General features: G+C 39.5%; 2 protein-coding genes across 5 annotated transcripts in view; one reads left to right on the forward strand and one right to left on the reverse strand.

The window, feature by feature from the left end:
- ZDHHC7 (zinc finger DHHC-type palmitoyltransferase 7) overlaps positions 1 to 21,535 on the reverse strand; it is a 65,545-nt gene that overhangs the window by 30,069 nt on the left and 13,941 nt on the right. Inside the window, exon 2 of the mRNA XM_032486922.1 lies at positions 20,563 to 20,671. The gene's annotated coding sequence lies outside the window, so the exon portion shown is untranslated. The remainder of the gene's footprint in view (positions 1 to 20,562; positions 20,672 to 21,535) is intronic.
- Positions 1,135 to 18,311, forward strand: PRKAB2 (protein kinase AMP-activated non-catalytic subunit beta 2). Of its 4 annotated transcripts, XM_032486925.1 has the most exons (9): positions 1,135 to 1,309; positions 1,543 to 1,746; positions 5,288 to 5,454; positions 6,285 to 6,378; positions 6,614 to 6,734; positions 10,800 to 10,933; positions 11,598 to 11,666; positions 12,569 to 12,605; positions 13,749 to 18,311. In XM_032486925.1, the coding sequence occupies exons 2-9, from the start codon at positions 1,591 to 1,593 to the stop codon at positions 13,766 to 13,768; spliced, it is 798 nt and encodes a 265-aa protein (XP_032342816.1). In that variant the 5' UTR covers positions 1,135 to 1,309; positions 1,543 to 1,590; the 3' UTR covers positions 13,769 to 18,311. The 4 variants fall into 4 exon arrangements, with proteins under 4 accessions (XP_032342816.1, XP_032342815.1, XP_014419900.1 ...); XM_032486924.1 differs by lacking the exon at positions 12,569 to 12,605 and having other exon boundaries at positions 1,136 to 1,309; positions 1,566 to 1,746; XM_014564414.2 differs by lacking the exon at positions 12,569 to 12,605 and having other exon boundaries at positions 1,137 to 1,355.

The following is a 21,535-nucleotide window of genomic DNA, read 5'->3' on the forward strand; positions in this document are numbered from 1 at the left end:
TGTGTGACTTGGGGTTCCCCATCACTGGTTGTGTTTAAGTGTAAATGGTATTATCCTGTTAGAAATGTAGTGAACAGTATTCATATGTCCCTCATTCTGCAAATGTTTATTAAAAGTTTACCCTGTACAGGTGCATGCAAGAATATGAAGAAGAATACAATCTACATTTGCTTTCTGCCAGTTGTCAAAACAGTGCTTCTTATACTTCAGTGTGCATACACATTCACCCTGGGGATCCTGTTAAAATGCAGGTTCTAATTTTGTAAGATGGGGCCTCAGATTCAGCATTTCTAACAAGCTCCCAGGTGATGCCAATGCTGCTGGTCAGCATAATGCATGTTGAGTGACAAGGGCTCCAACTAGTTAATGAGACAAGCATATAATTATAACACAAAGTGCAAATTAGTAAGTATCACAGAAGTCCCAGTAACTATTAGTAAAAACCTGAATCTGTCCCAACCTGTCCCAAAAGGACTGCCTGCCCTTTTTTGCCTTTAGTGTTCCTTCTGATGTTTCTGTTGTTGCTCTCTTTCTAGAATTTCATTTCTTCTGGGGCTTGCTCATTGCAAGTGCTGTTTCTTAGCCTAAAATAGCTTTCTCCTTTTCCTTAGACTAATTTTTAACAATTTGTCAAGGTTCATCTCCTAATCACTGCTTCCCCGGGGCCCCAGTCGGGCTGACTGCTCCCCATAGCACTTAGTTTTAACCTCAAGCAATTAATTACCACTACCTCCATAGCCTTCAGCTGCAAGTCCGTTTTCTTACACCCTATAGGAACCCGCCTCTCCCGGAAGCCTACTGAAAAGACGCTACAACCCTAAAAGGTTTGGCGAACCTGAGGCCAGGTGTGGGGACTGGGAAAAAAGCAACGCCGCTCTTACGGGTACGGAGCACCGCAGCCCAGGAGGGGGTCCCAAGTGTCATTCGGGAACCATCCCTTCCTGATGGCAGGCCCTGTGGCGCAACAAACCAATGAATCTCGGCGCAGTCCGCCACGGAAGCGGCCCTGGCCGGGCCTGCCGCTGACTGCGGAGCGGGCGCCCCCGCCTGGCGCTGGAGGCTGCGCGCGGCTGCCCACCATCGAGGCGGGGGTAGCTAGAGAGGCCGGCGGCCCCGGGCGCCGCTGCGGCTGAGCCCTGGGAGCGAGCGCGGGGCGGGCCCCGCGCCGCCGGCCTTGTAGCCATTTTAGGAGGAAACCCGGCTCGCTAGCCTGGGGCGCGGCTTCAATTTCAATAACTTTATTAGTGGCCTCATCCGCAGAACAGCTATCGCACCAGTGGCCCCTGGAGGAGGGAGAGCATCGCAGGAGGTGATTGGGGTGGGGGCGCCCCTGGGCAGTGAGCGCGGGGCTACGAGTGAGTTCCCAAGAGCAGGTTTCCTGAGCAGCAGGCATCAAGGGGGCTTCGGGGTTCCGGGCGCTCCCGGAGGCCAGGGAGGGAGGGGTCCCCGGGGCATGGCTTCCCTGGGGCGGGGATTTCCTTGCCTGGGTCCCCAGGGGCGGGGCTGGAGGCGTCCCTGACGCGATCACCCGGGTGTTCCTAGCCCGGTGTTTTTCCCCACGGCAGGTGGCCCCCGACCCGAGCTGCAATCATGGGAAACACCACTAGCGACCGAGTGGCCGGGGAGCGCCACGGCGCCAAGGCTGCACGAGCCGAGGGCGCCGGCGGCCATGCCCCAGGCAAGGAGCATAAGATCATGGTGGGGAGCACGGACGACCCCAGCGTCTTCAGCCTGCCGGACTCCAAGGTGAGCGTCCCAATACCCCCAGTTGGTGGCGGTGCTGGATCAGGCAGGGTGTCAGTACTCTTCCTTTCTTAGTTTTTTTCTTATCACACTGACCTGGGTTACAGTTTTTAGAATTAAAGGGTGTTTTTTCGGGGACGGAGATGCTGAATGGTAATTCCTTCCGCGTTGGTGCATCAAAATAGTATAAAGGCGGAGTTCTCGTCTTTCTACTACTCTGTTGGCCACATTTTTAGGATGGGGGCAACAGACCTCCGCCCTCCCTACCCCGCCACCCAGGTTCTCCTAACAGGCACGGGTGCCCTCTTCTAGAGTACTGATGAACTTGTAGGTTGTAAACCCTGGTGAAAAACTTCAGAGGGTAGGTTGCCAAGTTGCTGACTATAGGCGGCAGTTTCTCACATTTGCCCTGAGGTGGGCAGAGGAATTTCTTTTTCCTGACAACTTCTGTCTATCAGTATTATTTTTGCCCTTCTAAGAGCTCAGCACTTCTGATCTTCTTCCCCTTTGGCATGGCTGTGAAGCAACCACTTGCTTATTTAAATACTTTCTCCTAGTCTTGGGGATCAGTAAAGGACATTATTTGATCGACTGCTTAGTTTTCATCTCATACTTTACAGCTGTGGTGGCTGAGGTGCTTCTTTCACGTCCAGCTGCTTCTCAAATGGGAGCGCAAATGATTCTAGGATTTCTCCACTTCCCAGTAGGACTTCATAGTGTTACCATAGCTGAAAATGGACAACCCACAGCTGCCCTGAAGACCTTGCTCTCAATTCCAAGGACTTTCAGGAAAGCGGCAATTTGTGTTCAACCTACCTGAAGGATAGATGAAGCTGACAGCAGTGTGATTACCATCTGAATGTTTTCTAATCACTTTTAGAGCTGCCAGCATTAAATACATTAATTCCTCCGGTAGTCTGACCAGAATGGAATAGAAAAAATGGAAGAATTGAGAAGATTGAAATGTGTTTCATGTTTCTTATCACTCATACGTTCCCACCTACTTGGGTTTTGATTTTATTTACTCCTGTAAATAGAGAATAATTTGCCAGGTTGGGAGCATGTGAAATGTGAATTCTTCTGTTTATTTTCTTGGATCCCAATTGAGAACATAATCACCAGGAGAAGTAAGGGTGATTTCTTGGGGTTTCTTCTCCATTCCTTTCTTCCATCTCCCACTTCAGGACTTCTTCCTGAACATTTGGGCTATTTCCCCAGCTATCTGGATTTATTTCTTTAAAGCTTTCTCAAGGTGATCTACCTCATTGTATTTTAACCCGTTTTCTACATTGATGACTCAGGATTTAAGTACAGTGTATTTGTCAAACTGTGATTGCAGTAATTGGCATCTTGAATAAAAGCCAGGTTGCTCTAATCTGAAAGGAGCCTATTTTGGATCATTCTTTCTCTTACCGTTATCTTGCCATTTGTGATATAAGAAAATTGGTTCAGATAATTCCTAAGGTCTCTTCCAAATCTAATACTTCCAAATCTAATATGTTCTGAATCTACTCTCCCTATTTCTTATCTCAATGTTTCAGTTAAACATTTTTCACTTGTAGTTCTAATTGTTTTGCCTCTTTTTCCTGATGATTTTGCTGACTATTTAACTTGGAGTAAACAGTCTTTCTGCTAGTCAGCTGCACTCATGCCTACCACAGAAATGTCATGTCATACATGGAAGGGCTTTCTTCCAAAGCTAGGCATATTAATAGTTTGTAGCTTTCAAATTCTAAACTGAAAATACTAAATCATAAAAAGTAAATGATAGAAACAGTGGCAGTAGGGCCTACATTGCTTCAAATGCCAGCCTTCTTCAGTGGCCTAGCTCAATGGTTCTCAATCCTGTTTGCACATTAGAATCTCCTGGGATTTGTTTAAACACTTCATGGAAAATTTGAAACATTTTCCATGTTTCAAAGTAGGGAGAACAGTGTAATGAACTCCTATATAGCTGTCAGTCAGTTTAAACAATGATCAAATCATGAATGAATTTATATCATCTATACCCCAGTTCACTCTACCCCCACCAATTATTTTGAAGCAAATTCCAGACTAGCATATCAAATATTATTTTATCTGTAAATATTTTAGGGTGTATCACTAAAGATGAGGTTTCTTTCATTGTTTGTAACATAATCACAGTATTATTATATGGGAAGCTGTTAAAAAAATAGATTCCCAGGCCCTGTATCTGAGTCAGGAATCTGAGGTATATGTAATTCTCAGGCATATGTAAAAATTTTTGTAATCCTAATGTGGCCTGTTGAGAAAGGGTTCATTGCCTTGTGACAATGGAGATCAAAGTTTTATCTTAAGCTACTTCCTTATATAATGTGAAAATTCCTTCAGTTCTTTCTGTTTACTTTGAAACATGCAGTTCCTGGTATCTCAGAGTGTAGTTCTGAGGAATATCAAGAGACAGTATAGAAGCTAGACTACGTCAGCCATTTTGAAAATAAAGCCCAAATGAATAAACTAGTCCTTTTTTTAACCCACATTATTTTATCTGGTAATATGTTGGCTTGATAATATATAGGCTTATTTACTTATTTACCAAAGTCACTTAAGCCAATGTAAAGTGGGGGTCAGCAAATATTTCAGACTTTGCTGACCACATAGTCCATGTTACAACTACTGAGTTCTGCCACTGTCACATGAAAGCAGCCATAGAAAATAAATGAATGAGTATGGTTATTTTCCAATCAAACTTTATTTGTAAAAACATCTGGCTCACTGGTCATGGTTTGCCAATTCCTATTCTAAAGGATGGTAATGAAAAGAAACTACGTAGGGTTTCCAGAATCCTATAGACGTCATTTGATATTGGAACCACTTTTATTAAAGGAAACTGTTTTTGATCTAATGTTCCTTGAAGCTCCAGAATTTTCATCCCTTCTCCTGAAATAGCTAGTATAAACCTGGCATAGATGAGCCAGGTTATGAAGTAAGATTTCATAACCAGTTCTCAAAATTTAAGAAACCAGTGATCTGATTTTTATATTTTTAATGTCCTTTTGTAACCTATTAACTAAAATGGAGATTATGAATTAGTTACGAGTTTTAGTATCTCTAATTTCTGTTACAACTGGTAATTGAGAGCTACTCGGATTTGCATGTGAAAAATACATAGCTAACAATTATTTTTTGTAGAACCATACTTTGTTTTCATATTTTTTCTCTTAAGAGATACTCAGAAGCATATCATAATTGTCTGCCTCCGGGTTAATCTGGTAACAGTGTTTTGTTTTTTGTTTGTCTATTTGATTTTTAAGGGAAATCCTAAGGCTCTGAAAGGATGAGTGATATATGCATACTTGGAAGTTAGGCTGTGATTTGGGCAGCCCTTGAGCATAAGCCACTTGATATTTTGATTCCTGATGAGTTCTTTGTCTGTAGTCTACTCAAAACCTGATTGAGCTGCTAATTTCAAGGCTTATTAATCCTTAGCAGAAACCTAGCACCCCTCTCTGCCCTAGGGAGGAGTGTGACCTTTTCAGAATTCCTGGGTCACAATTTAGGGATGACCTAATCCTTCTTACAGCTCCCTGGGGACAAAGAGTTTGTATCATGGCAACAGGATTTGGAGGACTCCGTAAAGCCCACACAGCAGGCCCGGCCCACTGTTATCCGCTGGTCTGAAGGAGGCAAGGAGGTCTTCATCTCTGGGTCCTTCAACAATTGGAGCACCAAGATTCCACTGATTAAGAGGTGAAGACAAGTGTCTTGGTTGAGTCCACAGGGTCCAGGAGTGGAAACTTGATTTCCTTTCTCAAGAGAGAGACCTGGCTGGGCTATTCCTTTCTACCTGCTAGGGACTCTCTCTAGAACATTTCCTGTGATCACTGACTATATCTGTGACTTTTTTTTTTTTAACCTCCTAGTGAGTCAGAGATGTTCTACCACTCAGAATGTTACTGCCTCAGAGGGACTTAGAACAGCTTTGTGGGTACATTCTTTAGGACTGTGTTAACACAAGTCCTTTCCAAGCTTGTGGGAAGTCTTCCATAACTGGCTGAGTCCAGTTGCTCTGACTTCTTCACTAAAAGAAGACACATTGTGAAGTTCTAAGAGTAATGTTATGTGTTGCTTGCAGAGCAATAATGAATTATGTAACTGGTTATGGCCCTTTGTATGTAGGTAATTTTCTAGAAAATGCTCACCAAAATATGGAAAGGGTACCTTGAGGCACTTCTTATTCAGAACCTACCTGCTATCTTATTTATGCTTGTGAGGAATCTATTCTGCTGAAGCAAAATAGTTGTGCTAAGGTGGAACATTTAGGGGAATTAACTTTTTTATTTTTATTTTTCAGATATGAATTAAGAACTAAAGTTATTGGGAGGGGCTGGTAAATACATGCTCAAGGTGATATAGAATAGGAGAATGGATTTATAAATTATTTTTCACTCTGGGGGTGCAATCACTTAGGAATGTGGGAGATCATTGGTATGATACTGTGACTGCCTTATGGTTTTTACATTTATATTCTGTCTTCTAATAGGAACTTGGCCTGTTTAACTTTCTGTTTTCTTCTGTAGCCATAATGACTTTGTTGCCATCCTGGACCTCCCTGAGGGAGAGCACCAGTACAAGTTCTTTGTGGACGGACAGTGGGTTCATGATCCATCAGAGGTAAGGCCTTGATCTCTGAGGGTAACCACTGACTTAACAGTCTCCTTTTAGCTATTATTCCCCTTGGTATCCAACATCATTGCTGTCAGGATTGATGGACTCCTACACTGGAGGATTTCTTTCTTGATAAAAGATGGAGGTGTCAAGTATGATCATTTTTAAAAAGGGGAGAGTTGTATGGAAGAGATGGATTTGAAATGGGGATTCATGAATTCTTTTCTATTCACTGTTTCAGCCTGTGGTTACCAGTCAGCTTGGCACAATTAACAATTTGATCCATGTCAAGAAATCTGACTTTGAGGTGTTTGATGCTTTAAAGCTAGATTCAATGGAAAGCTCAGAGACATCTTGTCGAGGTAATTTTGAGTATTTGCTCTTTCTTGGTGTGTTTTTCTTATATTGCATGTTCCTTCCCAAGAGTGGTTTTTGTTTATTTCTTCATTTTCTCTGTAGGAATCTTCTGAATTGTATGTATATGTTTCTCCTATAAACATTTGGGTTCCCTTCTCTGAGGGAAAAAAAGTCTGTCTAGTGTATTTGATCTCAAACTTTTTAACCAGGATCTACAGTAAGTTTACATTATAACCCAATACAGATACAAATATACATATACCCACCCACCCATACACACAAAACTGTAACACAAGTCTTGCAGTATAATGTTTGCCTTTATACATGTAAAACATTCTATTTTATTTATTTATTTTAATAAACTATTAATGGGCTGTGGTCTATAGTTTAAAAAGCTGTTCCTAGTAATATTTCAAGTTTTTCATTGACCTTTGAGAGTATCAACTAGCAGGGGCTAGTTGTATCTGGTATGCCTTGTTTAGCTGCTTCAGCTTTATCCTGCCAATTTGATAGCTCAGTTGGCAGTTTTACAGTTTTATAGGGCCCTACAAGTATGGCAGTCTTTGGGGGAAAAAGGGTTACCAAAACATCGTAATTCTTTTGTGTGTGTGTGTTAACTGAAGTTTTGTAGTTTTCAGTAAAATTAAATTAATTAATTAATTAATTCATTCATTCATTCATTCATTCATTTCCTTGGTATAGGAAAAAACCTGTATCCTTTTATTTCTCCTCATACTTTTTTTAAAGCCTTCATCTCTACTTATATTGGCCATAGCACCAGAAAAATAATTTGCTAATCACACCCACAGTTACCAGTTTTGTTACTTTGCAATAAAGGATATGATTATTTAAAGAACTATGTTCCCAGTGAACACAATTCTCTTTTGTGGTTTCAAAGCCTGCCTCTGCTACCAACTAGCTTTGCCATCACAGACAAGTCCTTCAACTCTTTTGGTTCTTAGCTCCTTATCAGTAAAATCAGAGGCTTGGACTCTCAGTGATTCTCAGCTGAGGAGACGCAGTACCCCAAGTGGGGCATATAGAATCTTAGGGCACAAAGGTGGCTTATGCAGTTTCTAAAAGAATAATCAATAGTATAATAATTGTCTGTTTAGGAAAATTGCGAAGATACTGTTTTCATTATATAAACTCAGAAAGTAAGGCTGGACATTCTTCTTGACTGCTGCAGCAGTGATTAAAAAGAGTTTAAAAATACTGAATTACAAAACAGCGTGGTATTGGCATAAAAACAGACATATGGATCAATGGAACAGAATAGCCCAGAAGTAAACCCACAGACCTACGGTCAATTACTCTTTTTGTAAATTTGACAAAAGAGGCAAGAATATACAATGGAGAAAAAACAGTTTCTTCAGCAAGTTGTGCTGGGAAAACTGGATAGCAGCATGTAAGTCAGTGAAGTCAGAACACTCCCTCACACCATACACAAAAATAAACTCAAAATGGCTTAAACACTTAAATACAAGACAAGAATGATAAACCTCCTAGAAGAAAACATAGGCAAAACATTCTCTGACATAAATCATAGCAGTGTTCTCTAAGACCGTCTACCCAGGCAATAGAAATAAAAGCAAAAATAAACAAATGGGATCTAGTTAAACTTACAAACTTTTGCACAGCAGAGGAAACCATAAATAAAACAAAACAAATGGGAGAATATATTTGCAAATGATGCGACTGACAAAGGTTTAACTTCCAGAATATATAAACAGCTCATACAGCTTAATAACAAAAAAAAACCAAACAACCCAATCCAAAAACGGGCAGAAGACTTAAACAAGCAATTCTCCAGTGAAGACATACAAATGGCCAGTAGGCAAGTGAAAAAATGCTGAATAAGCTAATTTCAGAGAAATGCAAATCAAAACTACAATGAGGTATCACCTCACACCAGTCAGAATGGCCATCATCTAAAAGTCTACGAACAGTAAATGCTGAAGAGGGTTTGGAGAAAAGGGAACCTTCCTATACTGCTGTTGGATATGTAGTTTGGTGCAGCCGTTATGGGTAACAGTATGGAGATCCCTCAAAAAACTAAAAATAGAGTTACCATATGATCCAGCAATCCCACTCCTGGGCATATATCTGGAGGGAACTCTAATTTGAAGAGATACATGCACCATGGTGTTCACAGCAGCACTATATACGATAGCCAAGACATAAAAGCAACCTAAATGTTGACAGATAACTGGATTAAAAAACCATGATTATACACACACACATGAAACTACTCAGCTATAAAAAAATAATAAAATAATGCCATTTGCAGCAACATGGATGGACCTAGAGAGTGTCATTCTAAGTGAAGTAAGCCTGAAAGAGAAAGAAAAATACCATATGATATCACTCTGTAGAATCTAAAAAAAAAGAAAAAAGAGGACACTAATGAAGTCATCTACAAAACAAACACTTGCAGACATAGTAAACAATCTTACGGTTACTGGGGGAAACAGGGTGGGAAGGGATAAATTTGGGAGTTTGAGATTTGCAAATGTTAGCCACTATATATAAAAATAGATAAAAAACCGAGTTTCTTCTGTATAGCACAGAGAACTATATTCAATATCTTGTAATAACCATTAGTGAAAAAGGATATGAAAACATGTGTGTGTATATGCATGACTGGGACATTGTGCTGTACACCAGAAATGGACACATTATAACTGACTACAGTAAAACAAATACTGAATTAAATGATTAGGCCACTTGTAACTCTAAATTTTTGCATTATATGATCCTGAGAAAGCAACCAATGAATAATATGTATAGAGAGAAGACTAGTATACTTTTCATACTTCTCTCTTCCCTCTTTCATGCAAATTTCATAATCCACTGAGGTAAGGTTTAAAATACATTTTATTAGGAGTCTGCAGATGAGTTTTAATCTGCATTCAATGACCATCTTGACATGTATGTGACTTTGAGCAAATCACTTTTTTTTTTTTCCCTGACAAAAAGGAAAAAACTGTCCTGTGTACTTCCTAAGGTTGTTTTTGTGGATCATGTAACAAAAATAACAGAATACTTTGAAAAGTTTCAGGTTTTATATATTTTTAAGATATTGTTTAATATAACAGAATTTTTACTATTTTCTTTTGCCTCACATATATTTAACTGAAATCTGAGTTCTTATACTGAACTGGTTATTAAAATCCTTTTTACTAGAGACTGTAAACATTATTTAAAAATTGTAAGTAAAAATTATAGTTCTCTTTATTTTTGTATATTTCCTTCTATTCTTGTCTGTGTACATTTTTCCATTTTTTAGACATAATTCATATACCATAAACTTTATCCTTTTAGTTCAGTAATTTTTAGTATATTCACACGGTTATGCAGCCATCATCACTATCTAATTCTAGAGCATTTTTTATCACCCCAAAAAGAAACCCCATACCCAGTACCAGTTACTTCCCATTCCCTCCTCCCTTCCACCCTCTGGCAACCACAAATCTACTTTGTGTCTCTGTGGATTTGCCTGTTTTGTACATTTCATATAAGTGGGATCATATAATATGTGGTCTTTTGTGTCTTGCTTCTTAACATTTAGCATAATGTTCTTAGGGTTCATCCATGTTGTAATATGTATGTCTTTCTTTTTTATGGCTGAATAAAATACCATTTTGTTTATCCATTCAGTAGCTGATGGACATTTGAATTGTTACCACTTTTTGTCTATTATAAATAATGGTGGTATGAAATTTTGTGTTCAAGTTTTTGTGTCGACATAATTTTTCTTCTCCCTTGGGTCTGTACCTAGGAGTGTAATTGGTGGGTCATATGGTAACTTTATGCTTAACTTTTGGAGGAACTACCAAACTGTTCTCCAAAGTGGCTGCACCATTTTACATTCCCACCAGCAATGGTTTATGTTCAGGATGACTCAGACTTTTTCTTTATCTGCCTTACAGTTGTAGACCCAACGTGTCACAAGCTTATATTTCTTGACTTCTACCATATTTAACATTGGCTGCCATTTATTGACAGTTTTTTCATGTATTTCTGATAACTCCCCAACTTTCCCTTATAATTGAATAAATATCTTCCAGACCTTTCCAGCTCACCCCCAGGGCCTTATGGTCAAGAAATGTATGTATTTCGATCAGAGGAGAGATTCAAATCCCCACCAATCCTGCCTCCTCACCTTCTCCAAGTTATTCTTAACAAGGACACTAATATATCTGTGAGTATCATAAGAGTATTGCTGGGGCATTTTGGGGTCATTAGGACCATTTGAGCCAGAGTTTAGTAGTCCTAGAGGCTGGGATTATTACAAAGGTGTAGCATTACAGGTTCCTTTTTCCAAGGCTGAGTTGTGACTTTTCCAGGTACTGATATCAAAATTCATAGTTGTCTTCTCATCCTAATATATCAGGCTCAGAGCTATGGAGTGCTAGAACCAGTTTCTGAGGCTTCTATTTCAACATAAGATAAGGAGTATTTATCATTTGGGGATACCCAAAGGAAGTATAAAGGCTTTTGTTGTTGTTGTTGTTTTGCATATAATTTACATCTCTAGTCAATTCACTTGATTCCCAGTAAGATTATTTTTGCCTCTTAACACAAATCTTCTATGTGTTGTGGGCAAGGTTTTTGTTTTAGCTCTATTTAAAAGGATGAATAGATGCTAAGGCATAGGGTTTCTGCCCTGGACTCAGAATCGTCCTACTTTTCTGTAATGAGAATGTATTATTGATCTATATTAGGATAAGTGCTTTGTTTAAATGAAATAATACATTGTAGTTTAGAGTTTCTCAACAATCTCAAAGGGCTCTGGGGACGAACAAACTGTTTGGTTTAAGATTGTGCATTTAACCCCATCTAGTCTTTTTCCCTCCCTCTTTTAGTGTGACCCAGCCTTGCTCCCCGAGCCCAATCATGTTATGCTGAACCATCTTTATGCATTGTCCATAAAGGTAAGTGGTGGACCTGGCTCTTCACATAGCTTCCCAGAATGGGAGGGCAAGGGTTGAACACATGTTCTCCAGTGGTTACTCTGCTAATTCCCAGAAGCTGAAGCTGGCAGTAATGGTCAAAGTATAGGAAAACTTTCTTCTTTTTTAACTAGTCGGTGAGTTTGTTTGTTTTAGATCTTAGTCTCTATATCTGAGTTCTGGCTAGAACTGCCCTGTGATTGAATGGACTATTTTGCTTCCTGGTTTCTTTTTGGGTAGCTTTAACTTTTGTATCACCTACTTAATTAAGTTTGAGTATTAGTTCTAGGATTTCATTTGCAGAAAAAGCAAGTTTATTTTCCAGTTCAAAGAATGCTTGAATGTGATATTAAGGCTCCCACTTTTTAAAAGGTGGATGTGAGCTGCTTTCAGGTGCCCAAGTCACATACACCTGAGTGCTTGCATATGTCCTATATACTAGGTAAAGGAGAAATGTGACTAGATTTGCCCTGTGCCCCTCAACTCTTAGAAAGCTTCTTGGTTTCTCTGCCGCTTTAGATTCTGGATTGAAAGTATCTGTTCAGTCTTGTCATGTCTTTGTGGTCTGGCTATTAGAATAAAATTTTATATAGCTCTGTAGTTACCAAACTAAGCTGAACGTCATCAGAATCACTTGTGAGAAGTTTATAAAAAATACAGACGCAAAGGCTCCACTCCCCAGGGATTCTGAATAAGTGCATATAGGATGGGCCCCAGTAATTTTTTAAGGCTGCTTATATTTTTAGATGTGCAGCCAGAGTAGGGAAATCATTGATATAGCTGCCTTTAGCAGATTATGTGGTACTTATTAAATACATATTATTGAATTGAATTTTCATAATAACTTTGTGAGATAAGTATTATTTTTAACCCCTGTCTTATAGATAAAGAAACTAAGGCTCAGAGAAGGTCATATTGCCAGTAAGTACCAGAGAGAGGACTGGAGGTCCAGTCCTATCCTCATTCCATGTTCTTTCCTAGAGATCATTGTGCCAGTATTTCCAAGTAGGTCTTTCTCTCACCTGCTCATTTCTACCAAACTTCTTCCTGAAGTTGAATTTTTAAACTGCTTTGCTCCTGTTGTGTTTATGCTGTGATCAGCATACTGTGGTCACAGAATTTTAATCTGAGAAGTATTCATTGTGGATAACACAGTATGGGGGGAAACAGGAAGATGCACTGGTTTCTTAGCTGGATTTGCGTGGGTTCTTTGGGATCTGACTGCATTTTGCCTCCTGTACAGCTGCTTGGCTATCAGTTGATGTCCATAGGTCTGCCATCTCCTGCTGTAGAACACTCATGGTCTGCAGCACTGCCTGGGAAATGGTACCTCTTACTCTTCATACTGGTTCTGGCCCAGGTCAAGGTCTTGATTATTATGATTTAGGTTGGCATTGACCTTTTCCTGGTTCTCTCAGATTGTTTAAACTGTTTGGCTTTGATCTACTGGATTGTGTGTCTTTCCAAGGAGGATTTTGGGGTCCACTTTGTTCAAGGATAGAAGATGATTCCTGAGTACACTCTTGATCAGAGGACTTTAAGTTCATCCCTGTTATTAATAGAAATTAGACCTGCTTTGGGGCTTAGAAATGGTCTTTCAAAAGGATCATTGCCTTCTTCTCATGGCTTTTAAGACTTCCTTCTAGAAATGGATGCTATATTTCTTTTTTTCCAAGCTAATTTTAAGCTCAATATTTGAATTTGAGGTGGGGAGGGAAGTGAGGTAGGAGACTAATATTTCTTTAGCACATATTATGTGTCAGGTACTGTGCCAGGTACTTCCATGTAATCGTGAGAGCCGTCTTAATGGTAAGTGTTATCCTTTGTAATGATGAGGAAATAGACTGAGACATTAAGCAGATTGCTCAAGGCCACACATGGAGAGTAACAGTAGGAGCCAGGATCAGAACTCAAATTGATTTGACTCCAAAACCAACCTCTTTCTATAATACCAAATTGTGTTTGTTAAAAGTGAGCAACTGGGAAGGATTAATGGCTGGGAACAGCTGCCTACATTACGTCCTGAACTAGTGAATTAGCTGCATATGTTTCTTTCCCTTGCAGGACAGTGTGATGGTCCTTAGCGCAACCCATCGCTACAAGAAGAAGTATGTCACTACTCTGCTGTACAAGCCCATCTGAAGGGATCCCTTTCCACTTCCCAGGATCCAGGAGAAGCATCTCCCTTGCCTTTCTGGACTGGACCAGTCTTACCTGGGACTCCTGGAAGGCTGATTTGCTTTGAGGCTAATATGTGTGTTTCAGTGCCTCTGAGTAGGATGCTCTGCTTTTGCATTTGATTGCAGATGAGAGCTTTATGAGTTCATGGAATTTATTTAAAAAAATATTTATATATTTACATATGAGAGGAAGGTTAATGGAAGCCTCCTAGCCAGATATATTCTCTCTGCCTGTGGGAACTGACCAAGACCTGTTTGGGAGAGTGGCCGGGAGAACCATTATAGGAAGATTTTTTCCTAAAGTGAATGAAGAGCAAACTCTCAGGATCCCTGTTGGGTAGAGATTCTATCACTGCTTCCTTGGCTCTCCAAGGGATGGACTTGTGCCAGACTGCTGCCCTACTGACAGCTGCCTCCTTGCAGGGGCAACTTTTCTTGCATGGGTTCTCTGTATTCCCAGAGTATGTGGCACAATCTGTATTTTTTATATGATACCAGATGCCCCACAAGAACCCTTTTCCTCTCATTTCACATTCTTGCGTTGTTAATCTGGCCCTTCTCTAACACAAAAATCAGTGGGTAAGTGACCCTTTTCAAAGATTGTGTGACACCTGACCCACCTCAGACACTAGGACTTCCAGAAAGTCTCCTTTATAGCCCAGCACAGGCCCATGACACTTTGTTACCCTTGTTTTAACTTCTACTACAGAAAATATGGTTCAATATTATATGAAAGGCAGAATGCAGAAAGTCTACTTTCTTGGTTTGGTTTGGTGCCACAGTTTAGGCTGAACTGGCACATTCCCATAGGTTTTCCCACCTGGCTTGGCCCTGCTTCCATGTTTTCTTTCACAGAGCATACAGCCTGAAGGTAGGAGTGAAACCAGGGAAAACTTTCATGTCTTTCATCCTTGGAAGATTTTATGTGCCTATGTTTTTCTTTTATCAAAAAATGCCTTTTCATTGGTCGTAAGAGACTGTATCGGAGAACTTCAGGCTCTTGATAAAGAGCTCCCAATGTTTTCTCCTCTGGTCTAGCCCTCTACAATTTTACATTAATGTGGCTGACTCTGTGTACATTGTTACAGTAAACACTACTCTAGATACAGATCCATTCAGGCTCGTTTCTTTCACCTAAAAGGATCCCTCAACTTAAAGATTCATTAGGACAAGAAGCAAGAAAGTACCCTTGCTGTTCCCAACCATGGAAAGTATCGTCTTCATGCACTAAGTGTTAACAGAATCATTTTGTTTTTCACCTTTTTCCAAAAAACGTTTTTGATGATGACGTGGTGTCAGTGATTTCCATTTGTGGAGTAAAAAGTAGCTGTTCAATCCATCACTGGGGTTTAGAGATAAAACATTTTTTTCCAAGTATCTGTGGCTGTTCATTACAGATAAATGCAGGCCAAACATTCAATCCTGGAGGATGCTAAACTTGATGCTTGAGAGGCTCCTTGACTGCTAAGATGAGCCCAGCCACACTGAAAGGGCACCCGTAGATCAATTAGCTACCTCCTGTCTTACGCATGTAAAGCCAATAACACAGTTGTTTATGGGGCTGTAGGCCTCTTAGCTCCTGTGTGAGAGGCAATAGGGCATGGGGTTGTTGTTTTGCTGTCAGCTGCTCAGTGCTTTGGTGATTTATTGCTGAGAGTAAATACTGCTTTAGCTACTCAAAGCCCCACACTGCAGCAAAAGGCTTTTGTGGAGAATGTTTTATAGTCCCAATCACTTTTAGAATGGTGTGCAATTTAAAACATCCAAGCCAATTCTGTTATAACCAACTCTCAGGATCTACACTGTCTTCAGTTATACTAGAATTTTGTTTTCTCCTAGAATTTTGTTTTTTCCAATACCCATTAATAAGTGGGCCACTTAGGAAGATTTAAAATCTTGGTTGTTACAGGAAGGATTTCGGTGTACTCATATGTCTTGTCAGCAGTACTGAAATGTAATCATTGATGTGTTCATGTATTAAAATTTCTGTTCCACACAGTTACATCAGTAGAGTGGGGCAGGAAAAGAGATTCCTTCAATTTCTCTCAGGCCAGAGGCTTCTGTGAACTGGGTCTGTCTCCAATGACAGTAAGTTTTGGTGCTGGTGACCTTCAGATCTTTCTAATCTGGAAATGTGCAGAACATGTTAGTTTTCCAAATCCTGAGGTAATCTCTCAGCTAGATCTGAAATGGGAGCCTACCATCTGGTATGGAAAGGGACGAGTAAGAGGAACTGGATGATGACTCATTCAGCCCTGTCCCTCCTCTGTGCTGCTGATACATCCCATGGCCTTGAGAATTCCTATCATACTCTCAGTCTGTCCCTAAGAAAGTGTTTTAGAATGTATAGAGGGAGGGAGGAAGGTACCCCAAAGTACAGCTCACTCATTCTCTTATATTGGTTAAAGGGATAGTTTATTTTCTGCAGAAGAACTTGACAGATTTTGAAAATGAATAAAGGCAAAACAATTTTTTGGGGCTTTTTTTTTTTTTTTTTTTTTTTTGGCCTTTAAAAGTTTCACAGTCAAAGAGTAACAAAATAGCTCTTTGGGAGGGCTGCTCTTAAAGAAGCACATCATGGTTTAGTGGTTGTGGAAAAAAGTGAGCTAAGGAGTAACACTAGGAAAATTAAGGCTTAAGTAACTCAACTAAAAATACCCTCTTTTAAAAAAAACTAAATCAGTCATAACATACTGTCTTTGGGTCTCATTGTACAGAATTTACTGTATAAAAAAACTTCCGTTTGTCTCTTGTTTCTATTTTCTGCCCTTTCTTCTATATTTTGCTTTAACTGAATGTGTCAGGCAGGCTTTACCAGGGTCTAAAGTCAAACATTATCTAAAACAAATATTAGTCATCTTGCTGGTAAGGAGAACTTCTGTGTCATGGCTATTAGCTTGCTTTAAGCTTAGAGTTGAATAGGATTTAATCACTATAGGCAAAACCCCTGAAGGGCATACCTGGCGTCAATAGTGTTGACTTTTTTAAACAATCCTTATTAGGTAGAGAAACACTGTAATAGAATAATCCAAGAGAAGTTTCTGACAGGATCCTACAAGCCCAGGCCCACTTGCTTCACTCCCAATTATTTCTAGTCTCTTGTAGACCTAGTGGATCTGACATAAAACTTTTAAAAAGTGTTGGTACTCCATGTATGCTGCTAAAATGAAGTTAAGTTAGAAAAGAAGTGTTGCTAGACTGGGTTTATATTAATCTGGGTATAAATGAAGGCAACATATTAATGATAGACTCCTCAGCTTTTAATTGGGGAAATAGGGCTTTTAAAATTTTAGCCTCAACTAAAAATGATATGCAGTAATCTCTGTGTATGTTTGAAATACATTCTGTTCTCAGAGATTTCTAAATCCTCACATTCTAGTGATTTGGGGTGGGGGCCTAAGAGCAGATACACAGTTGGTTCCTGCATTATTCTGACTCATCCTTAAAGCCAAATTCTTGCTGACTTCTTCTAGGGGGACTGCTGACTCCAGTTACCCATGGGATGGAGGACCTGGGAGGGATAGGAGTTAAGAGTCTTAAAACTCTGGATCTAGGCATTTGTCTCTCCTTAATTATCAATCACAATTAGAGGTTGAAATGCTGTGATTTCTGCAATGAACCCAAACTTTTGGAGTAAAAAGGCCAAATCTTTTTAAATTACAAGAAAAAAAGGAAAGGAAGAGAAAAAACAAAAACAAAAAAACTCTAAGAGTCTTACTCATAAAACTCAGTTCTTAGCAATAGAATCCCTCTAGGATTCAGACTTGGGCTTTGTCTTGATTTGCTTTTCTCAGTTGTGCTTTGAAATGAATAAATTTTGTTAAAAATTAAATTGTGTATTAGTTCCAACATTAACTGGAGTTGAATTGTGTGTAGGCACAGTGCTTCTGGTCAGAAATACTAAATGCTCCGAGGATTTTGTAGTCAGGTTAAATGGTCAAGGAACATCTACCATAAGCATTATATTATGTATTGATCATCTTAACTTCTTCTCTATCCCTGTCTAGAGCGCACCTTCCCAGGTGCTGGTTTTAGAACAGTCAGCGCGCACTGATGTTGATTAGTCCTAATCCCCGCATAGGCCCCATATGTGAGACTTGTTTGAATTTTGGTAAATTGGAGAGCGTTCGTCAAGAGTCAGAATACTGAAGTATTTTGAATGTTTACAGCTCTGTTATAAAGGGGGAATAAAACTGTACTTTGAAAGGAATTAAATATTATGAGTCCTCCTTTAAATGGTGCTTTTTGTAACCTTTAGTGCTGAGATACGGAGCTACTTTTCAGTATTTCACAAAGGAGTGGCATACAAGAATGAGTTTTAAAGCTTTTCTCCAAATATAATTTGTCACTGGACTCTGACATGTCTAAAAATTATGTGATGTAACACATATAAAAATGTGAGTTTTCTTCAATAAAACTGTTGAATAAAAGTATCATATAGCAATAGTATTTGAACTCTTCATTGATTACTGATAATATTATCAAGATCATTTCTCAAAAGACTAGGAGTAGACTTACCATATGACCCAGGAATCCCGCTCCTGGGCTTACATCCAGAAGGAACCCTACTTCAGGATGACACTTGCACCCCAATGTTCATAGCAGCACTATTTACAATAGCCAAGACATGGAAACAGCCTAAATGTCCATCAACAGGTGACTGGATAAAGAAGATGTGGTATATTTCTATAATGGAATACTACTCAGCCATAAAAACTGACAACATAATGTCATTTGCAGCAACATGGATGCTCCTGGAGAATGTCATTCTAAGTGAAGCAAGCCAGAAAGAGAAAGAAAAATACCATATGAGATTGCTCATATGTGGAATCTAAAAACAAAAACAAAAACAGAAACAAAAACAAAACAAAACAAAAAAGCATAAATACAAAACAGAAATAGACTCATAGACATAGAATACAAACTTGTGGTTGCCAAGGGAGTGAAGGGAGGGAAGGGATAGATGGGATTTCAAAACTGTAGAATAGATAAACAAGATTATACTGTATAGCACAGGGAAATATACACAAGATCTTGTGGTAGCTCACAGAGAAAAAATGTGACAATGAATATATAGATGTTCATGTATAACTGAAAAATTGTGCTCTACACTGGAATTTGACACAACATTGTAAAATGATTATAAATCAATAAAAAATGTTAAACAAACAAAAAAAGATCTATCTGCCCAGGTAGCCTCGGGACCTAAAGAATGTAAATTTCCACACAGACACTTTTAAATAAAGAGAAAAGTCATAGGGAACTACTTATTATTTATAACTAAGATGATTGATTTCTTGAATATGTGTTAAGCACATTTGACTATCCTTTTAATTGGATTACCGCATTCTGTTGATTCTTATTTTGTAGTTGGCTTTATTCCTTTGATAACTATGTAAGTTTAAAAAGTTAAAGATCTAATCTGTTCTTAGAAACAATAATTAGTACATATATGTAAACTAAGAAAAATGTGCAGTATACTGTATATATGTACTTATACTGTATATATGTATGCAATATAGTGAGTATGTGGAAAAAAAAAGAAAAGTCATAGGTATAGGGGACACATGTGGTGTCATCCCTTCCATCTGCCACCTTTTCTCTTCTTTTTGTTCCAGGATATGCCAACAGTAACTAAAGGAACGCAGACTCAGTGGTTTGATTTTCAGCACTTTCTGTAAACTTCACACTTAGCTATCATCCTGTGCTGGATTAGCTGAGATCCTAGACTATGCTTTTCATCCCTGGTTGTACATGCATATCACCTATACAGAGTCCATAAAAATACTGATGCCCAATCTTCTACCTTCACCCTAATTACATGAAAGTCTCTGATACAGGGTCCAGCTATCTATATTTTTTAAGTTCCCCAGATGATTCTAACATATATCCAGAGATGAGGACCATTATTATCCTGGAACTTCCCTCCTATTCTTTGTCAGATTTATTCTTTGTTATATGTGAAAGCGGGTTATATACTTCTTTCTGACAGCAATCACTCAGATGGCCTTGTTCAGGGCCATGATTAAAATATCCTTTTTGTTTTCCATCCCTTTATTTTACAGAGGTTCTACATAGCTGGCCTCTGGACTTTTTCCTCAGATCACACAATGGGGCTCCCCTGTAATGCTTTAAAGATTCAACTGAGTTAAATTTCCTCAAGGGAGAGAAGGGAATAACACTGTGGAAGTGACCAGAGGGTGGGAAGAATAGAAGTAGTTGATGAGAGAAGTGGAGATGTAAAGTAGAAGGACAGGTAATGATGACCTATGATAGCAGAAATAGACCGAAGCAGTTAACCTTAAACCTCAACAGCACCTCAAGGGACTGCCTGCAGACTAGACAGTGGTGGGTGTGGTGTGGACTCAGTCTTTGGCAGAATGGTCTCCTAAGTGTCATGTACCATGGTCACTGAAATAGCAAAATGGTACCAAAATTCTGTCAAGGCCCAAACTTGCTTTGGTGTGTGCTTTCTGAAGCATTTCTTTCTTGCCCACTTGGCCCAGGGTCTTTTGTTGTATTCCTTCCAAACTCCTCTCCTCCCCGGCATCGGCAATTACCCAGGACACAGGTGGTTCAGAGACACTGTTTGAGTCTCTCCCCTGGCCTACGTGGTCACTATTCATCCAGAAGCACATATGCAGATCTGGAATACCACCTCTCTTCCCTAACCCATTCCCTGGCTCCAGGACACTTACATTGGCTGAAGATGAACTTCTCCATGTTCTTCTATCAGAATTCTTTAGGCACTCAGTTGTTCTCTGAAGGAGACTCCTGTCTTGAGAGTTTTCTCTTTTCATTGATTTCCTAGTTGAGAAGGATACAGTTCTTTGTCAAGGTCCATATTACTATAATAATATTTTAAAACCAAAAATAGTTTTTCACAGAATTCTCAACTATTCTTTCACTAATTTTCCTTCACTACAGCTTCTAAAACCTTCCTGTGAGTGATAGCTTACCATGAGAACATCAGGTGAGAATACTGACCACCTGAGAGAGCCACAGAGATTACTGCAGACCTGTATACCTGGGTCTTGGGGGCAAAGTCTTAACTCTTGGCCAACTGATCCTCAGAACTATGACCTACAGACCCAACTTACTTCTTGTTTTCATGGATCTTTGTTATCAATTACAAAATTCTGGGTCACAAATACAAGTTAGGTGTTGGAACTGGGTAGTGAAATGGGTGTTGGCTTCAACCAGGATCTCAGAAAATATTCCTGGGGGTCAGGGAACAGGCGGAGGATATTTTGAATGTTTAGGGTCTTTTGTTGTATCCACAAATGGAAGCACTTGTGCCAATCTGAAGATGGTTTTTCTTTCCTCCCCAGTTAGCAGTGCTGCTTCCGATACATTGTCTGGGAGAGTGACATGGAATTAGGATATCTAGGGAGGGACTAAAAGAATTTCACAATCCAGGGATCTACCTGATCAAGTGCCAGTCTGAGTTCAGAATGGATTCTGAAGGAGGCATCTTATTTTCAGATGTAACAGAGAACTGTGGTAGCAACCAGGACTAAATGAACTAAAGTTCAGGAGAGAAGGTACAACTGTCCAAGGTGAACTAAAGTCACTAGCCATCTTACTTCCTGGGGCCATTTGCTGATTTTGGGTGTAGGCTAAGGGCAGAGGATATCTGATGGGGTAAAGTGACCAGCAAAGCTCTTACTG

The sequence above is a fragment of the Camelus ferus genome, chromosome 9, assembly GCF_009834535.1.
Source record: "Camelus ferus isolate YT-003-E chromosome 9, BCGSAC_Cfer_1.0, whole genome shotgun sequence".
In the NCBI taxonomy this organism is placed as follows: Eukaryota; Metazoa; Chordata; class Mammalia; order Artiodactyla; family Camelidae; genus Camelus; species Camelus ferus.